This window comes from Neolamprologus brichardi, chromosome 1 (genome assembly GCF_056152115.1).
Source record: "Neolamprologus brichardi isolate AB-2024 chromosome 1, ASM5615211v1, whole genome shotgun sequence".
NCBI classification, from domain to species: domain Eukaryota; kingdom Metazoa; phylum Chordata; class Actinopteri; order Cichliformes; family Cichlidae; genus Neolamprologus; species Neolamprologus brichardi.
The window spans coordinates 23,815,631-23,837,973 of record NC_142104.1 but is presented as its reverse complement, the minus strand read 5'-3'; the positions used below and the strand labels follow the sequence as shown (position 1 = coordinate 23,837,973).

Genomic DNA, 22,343 nt, shown 5'->3' with positions numbered 1-22,343 from the left:
GTTGGATTTCATAGTTCGTTCTGTTAGACTTTCTGTTAGATATGCTTTTTTAAATGTCACATATTTATCCTGTTTGTACACACAACATGATGAAATCACTTTTTTTCTTCTGTTAATCATTACTTAAATAAATTCTTCATCAAAAGTGGCAAAAACATTTCAAAGTGACAAATTACAAATGACCGAGTCGTCTGTCTCGAGTAGTTTTCTTTGGGAACACCAGTGCGTGGTCACTACAGCATTCCTTAAAACTGAAACGTCTGATCATGTGTTTTACAAACTGTTGCAGGAGATCTTTGCCTTCGTGTCTCTCCCTAACATTATTTTGTCAAAGTTAGAATCACCCCCTCTGTTAATTACACCGCAAAGACAAAGGCGCTTTGTTGTAGCCGCAGGTTATGAATGTTTTGATTGACAGGTGCTTGACTCCAGCTGCTGTGTGGAGTGTAGAAAGGTGAGTGTAGGTGACCGTAGATGATCTTTAGATAACATCAGATGGCCTTTGAGAGCAGCTGAAATCAGTCTCCATGGGGCTACTCTCCTGCTCTTGTCATGTCTTGACACTTTTTTCTTCCCGCCCTCTCTCTTTTCTATCTTCCCCTCCCTCTTTCTCTCTCTCTGTGTCTGCTGAGTGGAGTTTCTGCGAGTTGGCAGCCTGTATCTGATCCTGAGGTAATTTACTGGTAGCGATAAGGAAGTGGTGCGCACAGTCTTTCGTTATAGTCCTTTCTGACAAGGCAATCTGAAGCCCATCGAGTCTAAATTGGAGGAAAATTTCGACTCCACGTAGAAGGGAAACATGCAAGGTTATTATTATACAAATCTAGTAAACTGAGATTGAGTGGGCAAACAATCATCAGAGGCTGCTGGTTTAATTTTTTTAAGATGTGCTGATTTATTTGGATTTTGGTGTGGAAATAACAGATAATAGTTGCAGTGTGTAAAGTGAAGGGTACAGAGGTCTAATTTGTCATTTGTTAATGAGTTGGTGGAGGCGCTGACTTTAAATGAACGCTTATTTGCCCCGCTTCGATTGTCCACCTGATCCTGATGTGTTTTCGTTGTTGACTTTACAGCACATTTTGTGAGAAAGTCACAGAGACTTTGACTCGTTTGCCTTTGTGCATACAATTTTGCTTTAGCTTATATGTGCATCTCACCTACAGCTGTGTGTGTGCTGTGTGTGCATTGTGTTGAGTCCAGCAGTGCTCCCCTCCTCCCTCCCTCTCAGGCAGACAGGCCAGGCAGACCAGGGTCACTGCCTCAGGGGTATGTTAGAGAAATGCCTCTCTGCTGTGGGCGAGTAGAAATATGAAAGAGACCCTAAATCAAGACACAGAGCCCCATGAATCATGTCGTCGGCAGAGCTGAAGAAGAAGGATGGGACCATCTGTAGCAGCATATGAATGGCTAACTGACTCACAGTGCTGTTGACACAAGCTGAAGAAGTGTGAAGAGGTTGTGAAGATTAGCGCTGGTCCTCGCTGCATAGCCTGGAAACCTGCTTCAGTCAAAAATGAGCAAACCCAAATACGCTGCATGCTCCATTCGTCACTCTGACGTTTTACAGAATTGCACGGAGGGAACATTTTTTTGCGAGTTATAAAATAAGATGAATTCTTATCACAACACATCTATAACACCTGAACTCAAGCTGTGTGAATTGTTGGCTGGACTTTTTTTTTTTTTCTCTCGAAGTTTTTTTTTTTTCTCCTGCTCTAACAGCTTTTTCAGTGTGTTGAGTGAGAGCTTGTAGATGCATAAGATGCTCCTTAAAATGATTTAGAAGGCCTGTTAACGCCACAACTGTGCAACTGTTGAATGCCTTTTCTTTGACATACGAGTGTGTTTCTCAAATAATTCTTCAAGTTTTCTTCAGCTGAATTTTTGGTTGGTGAAACAGGTCAGAACTTCTCAGACATGCATGTTTGATGCTTGAATTTACAAATGGTTTATGTGGCTATCACAGCAGGGCGAAACCTGATTTAAGGTTCTGAAGTTTAATTAATTAGTTAATTGAATAAATAATTGGGAGATTAATCAAGGTCAAAACTTTGGTTTTCATTTATTAAGCAAAAGGTCTGGTTTTATTGTCTGCGACATTCAATTTACAAGCTGATTGGTTTGTGGCTCTTAGAACTCCTTCAGTGCCCTCTTTGACAAAAAAATATGGTTGTGGGAGTACACTCACCATCTAGTTCATTACTTACACCTTCATAATACCAGTCTGGACCCTGTTTTGGCTTCAAAACTGCCTTAATTTGTTATGGCACAGATTCAACAAGGTGCTGTGAGGATTCCTCAGAGATTTTGCTCATATTAACGTCACAGCATCACACAGATGCTCCAGATCTGTCGGCTGCACATCCATGATGAGAATCTCCTGTTCAACCACTTCCCAAAGGTGCTCTATTGGATTGAGATCTGGTAGCTTTGGAGGCCATACGAGTACAGTGAACTGTGCAGCAACACTGAGGCAGGCTGTGGTGTTTAAACAATCCCCAGTTGGAATTAAGGAGTACAAAAGTGCACCAATAAAATATCCCGCACACCATTACACTACCACCACCACCACCAGCAGCGTGAACTGCTGATAGAAGGCAGGATGGATCCGTGCTTTGTTCATGCATTTGAATGTTGCAGCAGAGAGCCTGTTTGAATTTTAGCCTCAGTTTTCTGTTCTTAGCTGACAGCGCTGACTCCCAGTGTGACCTTCTCATGCAGTCTCCCATCTCCTTCAAGTGTTATACATGCAAATTATGCTCTTGCATAATTTGGTTGATTGTTTGAGTTTCCTTCTGGCCCTTCTCCTCTGGCCTCTGCCACCAACACGGCTTTTTCACCCAGAGAACCGCTCTGGATATTTTCTCTTTTTCAGACCATTCTCTGCAAAAAATGTTTGTATTGGTAAATCCCAGCAGATCAGCAGTTTCTTAAATACTCAGATCTGCCTGCCTGGAACCAACAACCATGCCATTCTGATGCTTAGCTTGAATTTCAGTTGTCTTGACCATCATGCCTAAATGCACTGACTTCCTGACGTGTGATTGGCTTATTATTTGTGTTAAGGAGCAGTTGAACCCAAATGAAGTGGCCAATGAGTAAAAACGTTCATGTCCTCTGTGTTGGTTCACCCTGTGCAGATTAATAAAGTTCTTCTGTTAGCTGATGTTTGCTCATTTAAGTTATGATTGGCAGGCTGTGAGGATTAGGAAAGATTTTGAGCTGTGCAAACAACAGAGATTTGACTTGACAATTTTTCAAATTGACACATTTTGTCCGAGAAGAAATTCCGGAAACTAGCAGCTAAATGAGTAGATGGGGCATTAAGGTAAACATAACCATAAAATTACTTTAGCTACTTGCATACTTGACTGATATCTAGTGTCTCTCTTCTGTTAACTTCAACTGATTACTTAATCTCAAATGTGAAAAATACAGTTAAATTGAAATTTGTTCTTGGGGTCAAGCTTGTAAAATGGAAATGAATTGTCACTCTGAAGCAAATTACTTTGTCTGCCCGTATAAAATAACAGTGAATATGTTGTTTTGACATTTAAATTGCGCTGACACTATGCTGCCATAAAAGGACCTCGTGGCAGCGATAAATTAGTCTGTTTGAGGAGCGATGGAATCGTAATGGCTTTGCCCAGCGGCGAGGGCACGTCGTTAAAGCACAGTAACACGACAGATGATAATCGCAAAACTTCACGGCCGACCCTAGGGCTTGTTATTTAAAAAATTCACCAACTGAATTAACCCATCAAACCATTGACATGCAATCAAGGCTGAGGGCGTGCGGTGGTATTTGCAAAAGTGTAGGTGGTTTCAAACTCATAAACAGAAGCTGTTGTTAAATGATTTTTTTTCTTCTAATGTATCTGAAAAGTTGCGATGGAGTGCAATGCACCAACCTTCTTGGGTAAATTATGGTGATCTTTAGAGAGTACAGTAGGCTGATTTGTACAAGGCTGACAGTGCGAAAGAGAATTATTTCTCCCCCCTCAAATCTATATTCAGCAAGGAAGCATATCATAGTTTGTGCTAATAAGGATCAGCCCAGTTTGTGCTCTTCAAATGAATAAACATGTAACTTTAATCTTTGCAAAACTGTGCGAGCACATCATCCAGAACCGCTGCGGCTGTTTGTTAATGTTTTGTTGAATATGCTAATTCTGAACTTGCCACAAAAGCCGCTGCATCGTTTTTCTTTTTTTCTTTTGCAACTGTACTTGTTTGTTTGTGCATATCACTTCTCACCCCCCCCCCCCCCCCTTAAAACAACAATTGCATTGTTTAAACCCTGTTTTTTTTCTCAAAGACATTGAATACAGCTGTGAGCGCACCATGTGAAAGCTGTTTTGTTGAACATTTCCTTAATTACAAAAGGAAGTTAAATTGTAAGCTCCACCTGAGGGGAGAAACATATTGACTTATTTAGGATCAAGCAGAGAGACATTGAGAGATGGGCATAATCGTGATGGACGATGGGGGAGTACTGCAGTAGTCTTTAGAGCTCTACTGAGGGTAAGGGTTGGTTGTGTTAATCTCCTGCGACTGGCCACAAGAGTGTGGGGAGATACTGTGTGGAAACATAAACACAGATAAGCCTATTAGAGGACGGAGAAGGGGAACTCTAAAACTGACAGTCTCTCTCGGGGAAGAGCACATGTAAGAAAAGCAGTACACAGTATGGTGCCTCGCTTTGAGCTCTACACTTCACTAAACACCAAACCAATCAGTTGACTTAAACATATGCAGTCTGATACAATAAACCCTGTTTCCCAGAGGTTATAAATCAGGGCTGTGTTGAGGCTGGGTAAACTGTGTCTTACTCGGTTGCGGCCATGATGGATGGACATGGACTTAACCGTCTGAATCTAAAGAAGCAATCTCTATTCAGACCCAGCGTATCTGGTCTTTATTGTGGGTCAGTGGTCGGATTATAGCAGTAAAAGTAAAGGATGTCTAAATAATGTATAAATAAGGAGATTCTTGGAAACAAAGCGTCAAAGTGAATTGGGGTAAAAGCGTGAGCTTCCTGCAGCTTTACCAAAAAGTGAGTTTAGACTTTTTCACCAAATGTAACAATAGCAGAGCTGGAAAGTGCAAGGTTAACATGACCCACAGAGCAACAGTGACCACATTCATCAAACATGCACCAGGTTGATAGAGTGGAAGAGGTGTACTACGAAGCTAAATTAAAGGGTTAGAGAGCTACACCAAGCTTAAAGTCAGAGTTTTCTGTTACATGAAGATTTCTCTCTTTTTTACCTGGCTCAATTATCATGGTAACTTTGCTGTACCTGTTTGGAAGAAAGTTATGTTCAGACTTTCTCGATTCTGTGGGAGGCGGTGCATGGCCGTTCTTAGTGTGAGGAGAAATTTGTCTGGTTAATTCCCATAACGAACGAGACTACGACATGCTAACTAGTAAAATAGGCCAGTTAACGGATGAGAAGAATATGGTGTTTGAATTTCATATATTAAAAAAATTCTCTATTCTGTTGTGTATGTTTTACCAAACGTTACAAGGCTCATGCTGAACTGATTCCAACTGAAAAAAATCCACCCACGCTCTAAATTGAGTCTGCCTCGATGCCGTTGCACTCAGCCTTCCAAGGATGACTGTCATTCTTTTAGCTTTGATGACACAGACTTCTTCATCTTAAGAACCCCCAAACACAACTCAAATTTCAATGGTGTTTTGCAGCTGTCATTCACCGTGGAGCTTTGGAGAGCCATTGGAGGTTTATGAGCTGCTTTGCCATTAGAAGCAGTTTTCCCTTCGACCCATTCAGTCGCTGTTAGGCTGAGTGAAAAGAAGAATGGGGCTGAGAGCAAATATCCACAAACTGCTTCACAGGGGTGATTAGACTGTTGGTATTTCGGTCCTTTTGCCTAAGTGTTGTTTACCACTGTGGATCTGCAGTATTTTCTCTGAGGTGTTGTGACAGTGTGGCGGATCTCACTGTCTGTGGCTGGCGAGACAGCAGATGTGGCCACTTGTTTTTGCCAGCTGTGTTTAAAATAATCAGAAATATGTGTGGGGAGAAACCTGTACACACGGTACAATCTGCAGCTTCAAACTGCACTGCTGTTTGTGTGGAGCTTTGAATTAGTCGATGGCATCATAAGGTGTTTTGTTCAGTGAGCTGATATGTTTTAAAGATTTGACGTAAGCTGTAGATTTGACTTATTTTTGGTTGATGATTCACATCTTTACAAACCATCTTTTCCATGTAGTCATGTGGCCTGTTGCTACAAAATAAACATTTGAGCCACTTTAAGAGCTCTTAAAGCTCCTGAGCTTCTGCATGTATTTTCTACTCTTTTCTTCGAGAATTATTCATTTTAGAAGGATTATCTTCATGGACATAATGGAGAGGAGGAATGATTATTGTGGCAAAAAAGTCTCTGAACAAATGTATAACATAAGAGTAGGAATGTACTGACAATCTGCTAAAATGAATTCTTTCACTGGTCCTTTTCCTCCCAACGTTTCTTCCCTTTCTTTTATCAGAGTTAGTTTTTGATTTTCTAATCAGTCTTTGGTTTTTGTCTATTATCTGGCTGTGGCCAGTTTTGTGTTTGACACAAGGACTGCATGCGCCTCTGCTGGCACAGATTTCGATTGGGTGTCAGATTTCTCTTATCTATATCATTGCTGCAACACTAGATGGATAGCTCATACATTATCAGACAGATTTAATTCCCTAGCGCGCTACTGTTTACATACTTGCAATCACTTTGTTACACAGAGCGACAGTGAAGACATCTTGGCTAACTAACAATGAGGCGCTTTGTGCGATGTAACATGTTGTAGTGACTCCACCTTGGGGGGGTGGGGGGGCTGAAAGAATATCAGTACTGATCTAATCTGGCTGCTGCAAGTCTGATATGCTCCTTCACCCATCCAATACTAGAACGTTTAAAGTTATCCAGACTGCCTTTATGTCCAGGTTCAAAAGCTGGACCCTGAAATATAAAAGGTATTTGTACAGTATTGACACCCCTGTGAGAGCATGCAGTTACTTTTGAATGTTAAGATTTTACATGCAAGGCCTGGCATGGAATCAGGAGTGAGTCGAGGGGGACACCTTGTTGGATGTGTCAGTGTAACAAAAGTTAGTCTGAACTTCACTGACAACGGTATTTTGCACAGTGGGCATGTGGAATAATTAACATATACTTTAATTACATTTTCTTGGTAATAATTACTACCCTTGACCAGGTGAACTGGACGCCTTCTGCCTTCTGAAGCAGTTATCTAACAAATAATATGGTTTCCTGTGCAATTTTACCACCAGGACATCCAACAGTCTATAACTTCTGTTCCTTTTTTCAGTGGGTTAAATTCTAGTGATTAAAACTGTTTATAAGCTGCACTTGTGGCGTGATTCTGTGTCTGTTTTGATGGTCCTGTACACTCTGCAAATGCACCCTTACAAACCATGGTAGCTTGTGTTAGTCTTTCTTAAATATGCTCCCTTCTGGCTTGTTCCAGGAAAAAAGGTGGTGACAGCCGTTTAGGCAGACCTTGTTTCAGCAGGTGATGTCATAGAGGCAAAGTCAGTGTTTTATATACAATATGTTGTTTTTAATCAGTAAATACGATTTCTTGTATCACTGGTTTAATGTGAAATATCTGTGGTGGCATTAAGCTAAGATATGTTTATTAAGAGCGCACTTTCTGCCAGTATGTGACGGAAAAGGCACGGATCTATCAGAGGAACACGCTGATGTGTGTTGAGTCGCTGCAGGTGTGATCTGCTTCTTTATACAGGCTGCTGGAACTGCAGTGCTGCCAGGGACGGCATTGAAATACGCTACGTTAACATCCTGCTTACAGACAAGCGTGTGGCTTCTCCATTGCTTATTATATTTCCGTGCTCCTTTGGCTCTGCTACTTGACTGGATAGACACCTTGTTATGAAACAGTGCTACTGTGAGAGGAAGTCCAATCATTGTTCAAGTGTTTACTTTAAGCCTGCCATCCCCGCTGCCCCGGTTGTTTGATAGCCTGGGAATAAGGTTGTTGCTGCAGTCCTGATTTGTTTATTCATGTTTACAGAACTCTTCATAAATGCATAATCAGTGATTTATTTATTTATTTTTGTTTCTGATTTTTCTCTGAATCTCCACGAAGCAGGTGTTGAAATCTGGGCACGCGTCGGTCAATGGATGAAGATGGAAAAGATGACTAAGCCTCTTAAGTTTTGTGCCAGAGAGGAAAAATCTTTTCATCAGAGGGATGATTTTGATAATCTGCACTGGAATAAGACCAGAAAATCACTGTATTAAATTCTGCAGAGCATTTATTTGTATTTTGCACTCAAATGAAAATTTCAGACAGGACAGTATTTATCCATTGTAAAAAGAAAAAGAAAATACAGCAGGACATTACTTTGGATGTAAGTATGATGATCACTGATATCATAAAAGCTCCGATGAGTTTTTTATTATCCGCCCTGCTCTTACGACATCTGTTTAATCCTGAACATTATTGCCCTTATGGGGTATTAACATCTTTAAAATTTCTCTCTTTTGGTGACCATCTGCTTTTATGAGGCCATTGTATCTCCGCAATAGCCGAGCTTTCCATTTGTCCTTATTACCTTCCGTAAAAATCAAATATTTAAGAGGTGTTATAAAAGTTCACTCGCTGTTTGAGGACTCCTGATATCTATTTGGCATTAAAAGTGTGCACGATGCAGTTGCTCATAAGCACAAAGAGCCACTTAGCTTTACCGGGGAAAATTATCAGTGCAATATAACGCAAGCTTTACAACTATAATAATGGATTGCTGTGAATGCTAGGTTGGTGTCGTTTTACCACATTGTATCTTTTTTTCTCCACTTATTTCTGTAAATATGTGTAAAACATGTTATAAATGAGGCTCAGGAGCACCAGGAGGCTGTGATGGCGATAATAAAAGGATCGCAAACAAGGAGGCGCAATAAAAGTAAACATGTAGCAGTCAGTGTTCGCTCAGCAGCTGATTGACATCACCTGCATGCATGAAGTGCAGGTGCCTTAGTGCAATGTGTTACTGACTTTGGCATAACCATCTGTTAACATCAAAGTGCACTAATGGCGTTATATTGTTGCTAGAAGAACTGTTGAATCATTAAATGCGGGCATATACTTGACCCCTGTTGTAGTAGCATACGGTCTACTCCAGCAGCCTGCGCCACGCTCCTTTTGTTCAGGGATCTCAGGGCTCGTTGCCACTTAAAGGTTGTGTATTATAATTTCCCCCAAGTACAGTGTGCTGCAAAATCATGAATGAATAAACAAACAAGTTAACACTGAGTAAAGAAAGAGTGCCTGTCATCCTAAGCTGTTGTGTCATTGTTAGAACCCACACTGGCACACAAACACAGCCACAATGGAAGTGCAGTCATGTGTGTAACTCAATAAGTGTAATTTTGTTTACACACACACCCACACACGCGCACACACACACACACACACACACACGATCCCTGACAATCCACCTTTATCACAAAAAAAAATATGTGAATACATTCTCGAGGCTGAGTAATTGCTACCTGCATTATAACCACTGACAGCATTTCTTCCAAGCCAGCAAGTTTTCAGGTCAAAAAATAAAGATTTCTCGTATTTTTCCCCAACAGGAAATGTGCTTTCGGACAAGCGTGGCAGTCGCACAGTAAATGTTACACATAAACGGTGCAGAGTATCAGAACTAAAGTAACACACTCTGCTGGTTGCACAAGGCGTAAAACCACCTACCTCAAAGGGAAGACACGAGACATTAAAAGCCAAAGGTTGACAGTCCTACAGAGCGCTGTAAGAAGGATCACACTGGAGTTTTGATGAACAGAGCACATTTTAATGCTGGAGGCTGATGCTGTCCAAGTTTAGGCCAATAAAAGACTTTGAGTTTTGGTTAAACATTCAAACATTCAAAAATTCCTTATGCTCCAAGTCAGTACTTAACTTGGAGACGATTTAATCCCGTTCTTTGTGTGATTCAATCAGTATGACGATAAAAACTTGCAAAGAAATAAAACAGAGGAAAAATAAGACATTTTACAGATTCAGTAAGAGCCTTTAATACAGGAGTGGATTGCTTGGTGGCTTACATCTGTGCACCAAATGTGCTCTAAAACACACCAAATGTGCTCTAAAACACCAAATGTGCTCTAAAACAGCTAAAATATATCGTACTCATGTGCAGTATATTACACATGAGCTTGTAACAAAGTGCTCACCTTGAAGCACTTTGTTACTTGCAGTCTCTTGGGGGGGGATTGGTTAAAATTTCTTTAGTTGAAAGTATAAAACTTGGCAGATAACACAGTTTGACTGGCATAAAATAGAACTTTTTGGGATTCCCAAAGAGCTGTTAGCCCAAAACTTTGCATAACACACCATGATGTGCAGTGTGTCATTAAAAGAAAACTTGACAAAACTGAACAAGTGGAGGACAAAAGAAGAAGTGGCAGACATAAAAATCCATCTACAGCAGTGTCTGAAAGTCGTGTCCTTAAGAAATAGGGCGGGAAAAAAATCCAGCAAAGACCTGCCACTGGACGTGAAAGATGCCTCTGGCCCTTCAGTTGATCCGTCTGCTGTTCACCGAAGCCTCATCAGAAATGGTCTCAGCGGAAGGGTGGCTGTCAAGAAGCTGTTCCTCAAAAGGCTGAGGGGTACCAAGATACACAAGAACTGGACTGAAAATCAGTGTCAACAGGTGAAGTCATGAATTTGAAATTTTTGGTTCAAAATGTCATCAATATGTACAGAGGAGGTCAGGAGAGAGGTACAGCAGTGAGTGTGCAAGGCCATCTGCAGAGCATGGTGCAGGCTATGTCACTGGTTTTTGGGCTGCATTTCAGTCGGTGGTGTTGGGGCTTTTGTCAAAACATACTGACAGTTTGTGATTCACCATGCAATACCACCTGGAAAACTTCTGATTGGTAACAGCTTAATTTCTCAGCGTGACAGTGAACACTAAAAAGCATACCTGGATAGAAAAACATGCAATGAGACACTATCAGTAATGGATTGGGCTCCCCAGAGTCTTCACATTGTTGAAGCACGGTGGGATCATCCTGACAGAGAATAGAACAAAAGGGAGCCAACGTCCAAAGAAGAGCTTTGAATGGCCTTCAAAAAGCCTGGAGAAATATCCCTGAAGAATATTTAAAGAAAGTACAAGAAAACGTACCTAAGAGAGTTCAGGCTGTGTTGAAGAGTGTTTTTGTTCTCATTTTCTCATCAGTAAAAGCCTGCGCACATGATATATGATATAGCTGTGTTTAAGCTTTCTCGCTGTAGCCATTATAGCAGACTAACCCTTCCTAGCTCTGACAAACAGAGCCACTTTTAAGAAATCTAACAGTCACCTCACTGATGATTAAAAAAAACCAAACCCTGCAGAAATCACAGCAAGGACAATTACCAGCATCAGCCATCAGCCTCTGAACCGACACATCAAAAACACTGAAAGTATTTTGCGTGTTTTCCTGAGACTCTTGATCATTCGCTGGTTCCCTAAATTGGCACTCAGTCATCAAAAACTTTGAGAACTCCAGCTTTTGTGTGTTTGCTCCACTGCTGTTAGAGTGCACTTACACAGTCTGCCTTTTATTTTCTTTAGCCCTGGACAACTTTTTGTTTATAAATCCATAATTAATCTGTCTGTTCATATGAGCAGTTTCCAGTATCCAAGAGCAGTGTAAGTACAGATTTCTGACACAAAATGCCCATTAACCACTGACTGACTACCAGACCATATTAATTACCGCTGTCACATTGCTCAAACAGCTCTGTCTGGCTAATTCCATGGTGTCTCTCTGGCACAAGTCAATACAACTTCAAGGCTCAGGGCTTTCTAGTAATTGGAACAAACATGACAGTAGTGATGTTTGGAGCGAAATCTTTGCCTGAAGCACAGTTGACTGCTGTTGTATTATCCTCTTTGTCACAGTTCTCAGTAAAGGTACACAGTTTCAGATACACATACTGGCAAACCCCATAATCCCGATTATATTAATCCCTTCTGTCTGTCTGTGAAGGTTTTTGTCAATTAATTCATGAGTCAGTCAGAAGTAAATGTGACATTCTTGCAGATATTTGAAAGATCCTGACTGACTGTATGCATTATGGAGCCTAAACATGTTCCTGTGTTCCTGTGTAGGACGTGTGGTAGTCTCGATGTAGTATTTAATTAGACTCTTCTGTCTTATTTTCACATCGAGTCTGCTTTGTGGTAACGAGCAGATGTTTGTTCGAGGCGCAGCCTTCTTGTTGATTTTTATACATTAAACTGCATATGTTCGCTTGTTATGCCTGAAGTATTTTCTGTCCTGTTGAGCTTAAGTGGACAGGCTCCTTTGAAGTGCCGGGCTCCCCCAGATCTTCTCCACACTCGGCAATGAGCCAGAAGGACTTTTGTTCTCTTTGTGACAACTGAAAGGCAGGTATTGCCTTCTAGCCTACTAACTGCAGGCCTGCTTTGTTTCTCACTCAGCCAACCATGAACAGTGTGCGTGGTCTGCCTCCTTCGTCTCCTGGGATGCTGAACTACTCGCTCCATAACATTTTGATGAAAGTGCTCTCAGGAAAAAGATATTTCTGTGTTTTTACAGCCAGCTTGTTTTCTTTCTTTTTTTCCCCTTTTATCAATTTTGATTGTTGTTCACGGCGTAATGTTAAAAAAACAAAGAGCACACGAGCTGTATAGATGGATGGAAAGACGCTGGAAATTAGATTCAAATTCAAATGAACACTGATGGCTGTTTATCTTCTAATAGTTTTAAGCAGTTGTCTTATCATATGAGGGTAGGGGAAAAAACAATCTGACAGCTTTTGCTTAAAATAACAAACGCTGTCTTATTTATCGCCGTTATATAAAATACAATCATATATTATATGATTTTAAGACGACGTCTGTGACTTCCCGCTATAAACACAGATGCTCAACCCGTGATTGATATCTCAGAGGCGTCAGAAGCATACTAATTGATCTAAAGTAGCTCGAGCAGCCTGTGACCTGCTAGTTAAACGATGAGTGTTTGGCAGTTATCACCAAACTGCTTCCAGAAATCACAACAAGTGGAGTGCTGTGCCTCAGTTTGCAGCAATTTTTTGAAAAATGAAGCTTAAAATGTAAATTAAGGACAAAAATAAATAAATAAAAGGAGCACCATTCTGAATTATGGCATAAGGTAAAAAAAAAAAAGAACCAAATCTCTTGACCAATAGAAATACAGATCTACAGTGCATCCAGCAGCATATACAACAGAGTGACATTTAAGGCGTTACTACTCAAGCCTACGGGTTAGTTCAACTATTTTGAGCTTTCTAGAGTGAATTTCAACTTAATATTAATGCCCCACTCACACTGGCCTACAGACCGGTAAACTGGAGAAAATGTCCATTCCCTGAACGACTGCGTGTTTGCTGGAGGTTCCTGAAAGTTTCAAAGTAAAACTTTTTACCTTTTTAAATGTGTTGATTGCAGCTATATGGGGATTGATCACTGTTTTGAGAGCCACCACCATCTCTAAGCAGCATATCAAAGGCATTACATTTGTGCAGATTAATTGCGTGCTGTGTGGTCAAATGTTTTTGTGCATGTTGGAGGCATTTCCCCCCTTTGTTGGGGTTGTTACTCAAGAATGCATTTATTACACAGAACGCTTTTCTTTAAAGCATACTTAATGTATTAAGTACCTAATGTAATTAATGCAGTATGTTACTTAATTACTCCAAGGAGAAAGTCATTTGCTATTCTACATGTTACATTATTTTTGCATGTCTCTGTAAAATTACCTGAAACCTGTGGTCTTATAATTATCAGTTGGCAGTATAAAGGCTACAGTCCCACACACAACACAAACCCTATCCTAATGAGGACACACATATGATCTTTCTCTTTGGATTCAGGTATGAACACAAAGCCGACGACACAAAGCAAAGATGAAAACCCACACAGAGGCTTTAATGGCTTTAAAATAGGTAGAAACAGAGGCTCCAGCCTGACTGCTCATCAGTTTGTTACCTGTTAAAGTTCAGGGTTTGGCTGCTGGGCTGGGGTCGACATTCACTCGGCTTTAACATCACTTTGGGTTTGTGGCTAGCTTAGCGTTAGCATGTTGTCTGTGGAGGTGCTTGCAAAGAGCCGATGTTGGGTTAGCAGCACGATGCAGCCGTTTTTGTCTTCACCACCGCTTTACCATTGCACTCTCGTCCTTTTGTGCAATAAAAGTAAAGTCCATATCCCCGCTGTAGACTGTGCTGCTATTTTCCTCCTCCAACACATGAACTGAAATCAGATGATTATAGCACACGCTCAAATAGAACCAATAATCGGGATTGACAGGCAGGCGGACTAAAAAATTCCAGGGAATTGAACTCCTGGGTTCTTGATTCCCATCCTTAGCTGCAGCGCTAAAGAACAATTCTTTATATTTACATTTCTGGTTTGTGCCACACCTTTTTTTAAAGTTTCAGTACCTCTCAGCCTTATAAATGTGTTCAAGAAGAAAACAACTATTTGCACTTAACAAAAAAGCAAGATTAAAGTTTTAAAAAATTGATACATTTTCATCAAGATTCATTTGAATCCAGGATATTTGGAATTCAGATCCTCAGGTCTACCATACTGAGTGTAAACTTCCAGCAGTGACGGATAAATCTGGTAATACGATGATCCGGGGCTTCATGAGTGCAAAAGGTGATTGCAGATGACATTTATAGAGATGCCTTTTGGTTATATCAGAATACTGGCTGATGTCTCCCAGTCTTGAGAAGCCTGGAAGGAGAATAATATTACAGCTATGACCCGGCCAAGTATATTGCCTGAACTTATTTCCAGTAAACATCATTGAAGTTTTTTAAAGCTTCGGCAAAATCTCCTTCCATGCCAAAGTGAAGGCATTAAATTAGTCTTAACATGAGATATAGATTTGAAGAGTTTAATTGAAAGGTCCCTGCGACCTTCATTTTTAATATAGTAAATGCAAATTTTTTTTTTTTAGCAAATGCATTAGTCCTAAAGCAACCAGTAATGTTTTCTTCACCGAATCTTCATTAAGCTGTGGGAAGAAATATCCCCTTAGATAAAAAGGCATGTTCTTTAAAATAAGATGGCTACATTCAGCCAAATTCTCATCCAGTTTTTTATCACAACCTTAATCAAAGGACAAAAAGGACCAAAATATGGGACATGGATTGCACAAAAGGAACGCATCAAATCACACACGGCGGCTTTTATCTGTTTTATGCAAGGCCTCGGTATTGTAGTGCACTGTGCTGCTGATGTCTGCAGAAGAGTCATGCTCCTCCTGTGCTGTGATCAGAGTAAATTACTTTGACGTACCTATCCTACTCTGTCCTGAAGTCAAGGAACAAAGCAAAAGAGGCCTGAGATTGCTTTGTTCTGGATGTGAATGTTTTGCACCTACAGTACAGTGTAGTTGGATGGGACAGGAATGGGAACCACGAATAGAATGATTGAAATTTTCAATCTAACCCTGAACAGCAGGGCGAGCAGAGATGAGATGCAAACCAAGCGTCCCTTTGGGGAGAGTGATATGGATTATAGGATCCTGCTGCTGGTCTACAGAGACACAGGCAATCGCTCAACTGTTTGATATCCTCCTGCAGGTTGTGTTTGGTGCTACGGTGTGCTTTTTTTTTTTTTTTACTCACCCTGAAGAATATATGATGGCTATGATCAATGTTTTTTATCTCTGACACTTTTTAAGGAGCTCACCTCTTATATTCTGGTGTTGCAACCTCCCGAGAGCCTTAGTGTTGCATTGCCAGCCGTGCAGCGTGTTACAAGAGATTGCATGCGTTTCAGGTTATGGATCCCAGTGGCATAATGAAATACATTTCTTAGTGAATGCTAGATGAGTTGACTCTGTGAGTATGTGTGTGTGTATGTATGGACATCCATTTTATATGAGAATCCATATCTAACTACATCCCAATTCAAGGATGTATGCAGATTTCACCTTCATGTTTTCTTATGCAGAAATGTAGCTGTCACATTTTCATTGGGTGGACGTGAGCACAGATGGCTCTGATGTAATCTCTTCAATATGCAGTCAATCAGAAAGAGGGAAAAAGACAGTATTATAGGTAATGAAGGGGGATTTTATGAGATTATCAAAGGCTACAAGTGCATGTGGACCTAGTAATCTTTCTTTAATACTGACTTTATTTTATTTTTTTTTACTTTTCTTGTGGACCTTTCACGGTAGGGCAGACCCAACAAGGACTTTTGTTCTTTCCACTTCCTACACACAATTTCAATCTCTGCAGGTGTGTCCAGGGATTAAACAAAGCTGGAAGCAGGCGGATCACAGTTATAGTGTACAAGATTCAGCTGCACCTATAGTCCCAAAGCATGAAGCTCCAGCCAATGCATACAGCGCTGAGCTAACACAGCACTGCAGTTATTGGATATACAGTAGACGGATACATAAAATAGTTTTGGCCCATGACAGCTCGTACTGGCTCCTAGTGGAGGAGCTGGATGGATGAATGGACAGGAGTGTGTCAACATGCAATAAAAATGTGAAAATGTGATATATTAAATAGCTTTAAGAAGTCTAACTAATAAATAAAAACCCAAACAAACTTTAAAACCAAGTGGAAACTTTTAGTAAATTGTTAGCTTACTTCCTACTCGCAGTTTGGTTCTATGTTTTAAAAATGTCATGATACATGGTTACATGACGTCCTTTACTTTACTTATGTCACTGTTGCATTTTTGGTACTGTCGAAGTCTTTTTTTTTTTTTTAAATGCCGCTGATGGACACAGAAGTGTCTGCATAGCCCCCACGTGGCTTTATCACAGCAGCTCCTACAAAGACACCAACATCCAGCGAGGTGTCTGTGCTGTCTCAGGCTGCCTACAGAGGAGTGCGCTGCTGGTTATAGACATTGAATTTTGCAGGAGTAAATTTAACACAACAATTTAGATGTATTTATTTATTTTCTGCTTTTAGAGCCATTTGGTAAAAAAAACCCCCAAAGGTCTCAAAGTCCCATTATTGTAAAACAGCCGTGTGCTTCTGAATGATGATTTTTTGTTTTTCAAAAGATGATGTTAAGTACCCGGAGCAAAAATCAATTTTTGCTGTGGTTTGTAGTAAAAATTGTGAGTACGCAGACAACAAAAGCTGGAAGAGCTGTTTTAAAAGGAATCAATTTTATCCACATGCAAAAGGTGTTTGCTGATGAGTTCGTGTCAAACACTGCTCGCCTCCCGATTAGACTGTTTGCCTGATAGCTTATTTATGCATCGGTAATTACATGGTGTTCAAGGAGTGCTGACAATGAACGCCCTACCAAAATCCCCTTTATTTATATCACGTCATCCTTTGCATGAGGAACAATATGATTCTTCTAATTTTTTTTTTTTATACTTTTTATTTATTTAGGAACATTTTTATGAAGAAAAAAACAAACAAAAAAGACAAAATATGAGGTCATGGGAAGACAATATATACCCGTGTATACAGCTGTACATCCACACATACATATATCAATACTTTGGTATTGCAAGTTCTATGCTTTAAAGGGTGCTGCCACAATTTGTAAAGCCCAGCCATTTTCTCCAACGTCTCCTTCCCAAGTCTCCCTGGAGTCGCAGGGTGAAAGTCATACATTCCATCAATTTGATGTCTTCCACTATAGAGGTAAAAACTATTATAGTGGGCGGGTCTTTACAAAGCCAGCGTTTTGTTATAGCCTTTTTTGCAGATGCCAAGAAAATTCTCAGGAGATAAACATCGTCTGTAACTAAATCTTCTGCAAAATATCCCAGATACAATGATGCGAATGTACAAGTCACATTGAATCCCAGTACCTTTGTGATTATTTTTGCAACTTCCGTCCATAAGGGTCGTATGGATGGGCAGGACCAGAATATGTGTCCATGATCTGCCATGACTTCCCCACAGTTTCTCCAACAAAGTGCAGGTGTAGCACTGAATTTAGACTTTTGTTTAGGTGTTATGAAAAAGCGTATAATGTTCTTCCAACAAAAGTCCCGCCACATGTTGGAGTTAGTTGTGGTAAACTGTGTTTCCCAAATCTGTGTCCACCCATCTTCTGTAATCTCAATGTCCATTTCTTTTTCCCATTTCTGTTTTATGTAAATTGTCGAGTCCCTTTTGAGTTTAGTCATACATTTGTACAGTTTACTTATCAGGGCTTTGTTACTCCCGGAGTCATAAGCGTCAATGAAGATGTTAACAATCGAGAAGTCTCCAGACACAGCTGTTTATTCTTTTGCCAATATAGTCACGGAATTCTTCTAACTTTTGAAATTATAATTTATTTTTAAGAGATTAATGACACGACGAATGCATGATGGAAAATCTTTGAGGTTGATTTTGTTATTTGGACGTTTTAATAGCTCTATTGTCCACATATATTAAATGTCAACTTTGACATTTCTTTGTAAGCTGCTGTCAGAAGACAGACAGCAGAGAGACTACGTGAAGACAAGAAAGAATATAGAAACAAAAAAAATACATTGATAATATAATTAGAATGATAACAGTGTAACTGCTGATTAAAAGTAAAGAAGGGGCATGGATTGGCTGCCATTTCTTCTCAAACTAATTACATTTAGAGGCTCTGATTTGCAAGTAATTAATCTTAAAATTGCTTCTTGACTATATTTGAATTGTGTCGTCACCTTTGCATTTAAATAACTAAGGCCTTCTTTCTTTAAAAAAAAAAAGAAGTATTTCTTTGTGACCTTGGGTTTCTTGATGATCACACTCAGCTGGAGTTTGCCGCCACCTCAGCAGCATGCTTGCGTCTTCTGTTTTATTTTTAACTCTCAAGCACTGAAGTTCAAAGCGATCGCCCGGGTCGGCACCTCGTTCTGTGTCGGATGACAAGCTCAAAGAGCTCAGCAAATGTTCAGCAATGACTGACTTTACCTTGATCTACCAGTTTGACTGAATGATACACTGTAAATTGAGATGTGAGTGAATTGTGTCCAGTCAGAGGCATTACAGCTGACAGACTGCAGTCAGGCTAAAGAATGAGGAGTCCTTGAGGTAAACTGAAGCCTATTACCAAGCTATGACAACAATGAACAGCTTTAAAACAAGGGCCGATGTTGTATGCTGAACAGCTATATTGCTACATATTAGTTTCATTTCTAAGAGGATTCATACAGGCTATAGTTTTCATAAACCATAAATGCGATAGCCGCTATATGAGCATCTGTACAAATGTGCAGTGAATGATGTTTTCTTCCATACCACAAATCCCTCTTTAACCTCAGGGTATGGCTGCAAAGTAATTCTACTGTCACCTTAGTGTGAATTCAGAATATTTATCACAGTTTAGTATTACTTGCCATTACAAGACAAGATGATATTAGAATTTTCTTCCAGTGTGAAAGTTTCTGCTGTTACTGCTGACAGTACTTTTTGATACAAGCAACAAATTTTCATTCAGCTCTGTCACTATAAAGCAACACTTGTGTTTGCTAGTAGAACTGTAAAATGTGCTTAAATTGAACGTGAAAATATGTGATGGAGAAAATTCCCTGATATATTATTGACTTTTTATTACTACATTTTTATTGCATTTTGTAAGTCAATAAGGCATACCCATATGGAAAAGATATATATAAATCTTATAAAGTTTGTATATGTCTTGTGTGAAACTTGTATGAAAAGCATACAAGAGTGAAAACAGATATAAGATCCCTTGAAAAATTATATAATGAAACTTGTATGTTTTGGATACTTACTAAAACAATAGATGAAAGTAATGAGAAAGTGTCCACTTTCATGAGTAAATCATGTAAGTTTTTACTATTTATTTTCCATATGGGTATTTTCCAACTACTTATGAAGATAAATAGAATGTAAAGTTTTTTCTTGTCTTATTTGATTAGTCTTTGTATGCTATGCTGTAGATTTCTTTTCTCTGCTGCAGTAACTGTTAAAACTAGGCAGTGTGCAAAAGTCTTTTGAGCTCATTTCTTCATATTTTGCTGGGAAAATGGGAAGTTGGTGCAGATATTTATTGAAATGTGCATGGAAATACAGTAAATAAGGAAAAAAACAGTTTGTTCAATTCTAACAAGCTGGAAAGTCAGAATTTGGTGTGACCACATTTATTCTTCAACACAGCCTGAACTGTCTTAGGTAAGCTTTCTTGTAATTTCTTCAAGTAGTCTTCAGGAATAGTTCTACAGGCTTCTTGAAGGACATTCAAAACACTTATTTGGATGTTGGCTGCCTTTTGTTCTGTTCTCTGTCAAGATAATCCCACCCTGCTTCAAAAATGTTAGCATCCCATCTGAGAGGCCAATCAATGAGTGATGATGCTTAACAATGAAGCTGTTGCTAATCAGACGCTTTCCAGATGGTTTTTCATGGTGGATCACAGTCTAATGGTACTTTTCTGTGTTCATAATCATTTTTGACAATATTCCCATCATCAGTGGCTTAAATGCAGCTCCAAACCAGGTTTTATACACTCACAGTGTCCTCTCCTCCTCTGTACATATTGATGACGATTTAAACCAAACATTTCAAATGTGGATTCATTACTCCATCAGACCTGTTGTCACTGATTTTCAGGTCAGTTCTTGTGTAATTTGGCACACCTCAGCCTTTTCTGCCTGTTTCCCTTCCTTATAAAGGGCTTCTTGGCAGCCATCCTTCCACTGAGACCATTTCTGATGAGGCTTCAGTGAACAGTAGATGGATCAGCTGAAGGATCATCTCCCAGGCCCTGTGTCAGGTCTTTGCTGGATTTTGTTTTATTCCTTAGAAACATGACTTTTAGATATTGCTCGTCTGCTGTAGATAGATTTTTTTTTTTTTAAAGATTGCCTCTTCTTTTGCCCTCCACTTGTCCAGCTTTTTAAGGACACCATGCTGGGATTTTCAGCCAAGTTTTCAAGTTTCAGCTAACAGCTGAAAACGGTTATTTTTTGCAAAAAAATACTGTTTTATTCAAACTGTGTCATCTTTGGCATTTTTTGTAGATTCACTAAAGAAATATATGCTAATAACAAAGTGCCCAAAGACACAAAATAAAATAGAACCTAGAACTAGTTCTCACAACCACTTAAAAACAAATCAAAGAAAGCAAAATATAAAGAAATGAGAGGTGGCTCAAGACTTTTACATAACACTGCAGATCATCAGATGTCATTATGAGCTGCATGTTTCTTGTGAGATGTGGTGACGTCTGTAAACCAGCTGATGAAAATGTGTGAAATTGTTTCAATATGTTGGACATTATGCAAAACATGTAAACGCTGCACAGGTAAAAAAGTGCTAAAAAAACTATATTAAATGAATTATCTGTGAAATGTACCTCACTGGTATTATTTAAAATGACTGGAAGGTATCTGAATATATTTACAGACCCTCTGTCCTCTGCTCTTGTGTTCACAGCTACACTCTCCGTGTGGTCGGAAACGGAATCAAAGCTCAGATCGCCAACCCCGAAGTCAAAGTGAAAGGAGCTGACCCCGTCATAAATCAGATCATTGACAAGCTCAAGCACATCAATCAGGTAAGAGCCGCCCGTGCTTTGTACATATTTACACAGGATTTTATGATTTCATCATTAAATGGGTCTCTCGCTTCCTTTAAAGTCGACATCCCCACCCCTCGTTCTGTCAGACATATGGGAACTGCCTCCTGAGGCAGTCTGGTAATTCTCTGTGCTTCTCGGCACCTTTATGAGACATTACGGTAGGCGTCCTTTGTTAGCTGCTCGTAAAGCTGAAGGCCTCAACCTTTGATTCTCAACAAATTAATTCATTTATATCATCCTTCATATTACCGGTAAGCACTGGCTTATTGAAAACTATTCTCAAATGCAAAATCATTTCTAGGCAATGAATGGGGAAAAAAATCAATCATTACACGTTTAGAAACCCATTTGATCCGCTTTGTCTGTCCTTATATTTACACAATTCTTTTTCTGCTCTTTGTTAAAATCAATGTAGCTTTTCTATCACCCCCTCTGCTTTTATGCACGTTTGTGCTGCTGTGGCTCCTTTCAGTGCTGTTTATCTCTGACGATGATGAGATTAGAACAGTTTACGGGAGCACTCTCTCTTCTGCAGCTCCAATAACAGCTGCCATAGCTTCCCTTTGGGTTGTTCCACTGCAGCAGTGGCAGCTTCACATGTCTGTTGCTTTGGTTTCCCAAGTGGCAGGCTGAAGGCCAGGTCATCTCTTTTGACCTCATGCTGGCACCTCCTCTCTGACTAATTCACACCATCTGTGGGATGTCAGAACACATAAATCTATATCATAACCATTTGAGAGTCCCTGATCTGCCTCGTTGACA

General features: G+C 39.8%; 1 protein-coding gene across 1 annotated transcript in view; it reads left to right on the top strand.

Annotated features, from left to right (window-relative positions):
- Window positions 1-22,343, top strand: part of gpc5a (glypican 5a) — a 138,324-nt gene that overhangs the window by 46,289 nt on the left and 69,692 nt on the right. Inside the window, exon 7 of the mRNA XM_006780326.3 lies at window positions 21,437-21,557. Coding sequence (XP_006780389.2) covers window positions 21,437-21,557 — 121 coding nt within the window. The remainder of the gene's footprint in view (window positions 1-21,436; window positions 21,558-22,343) is intronic.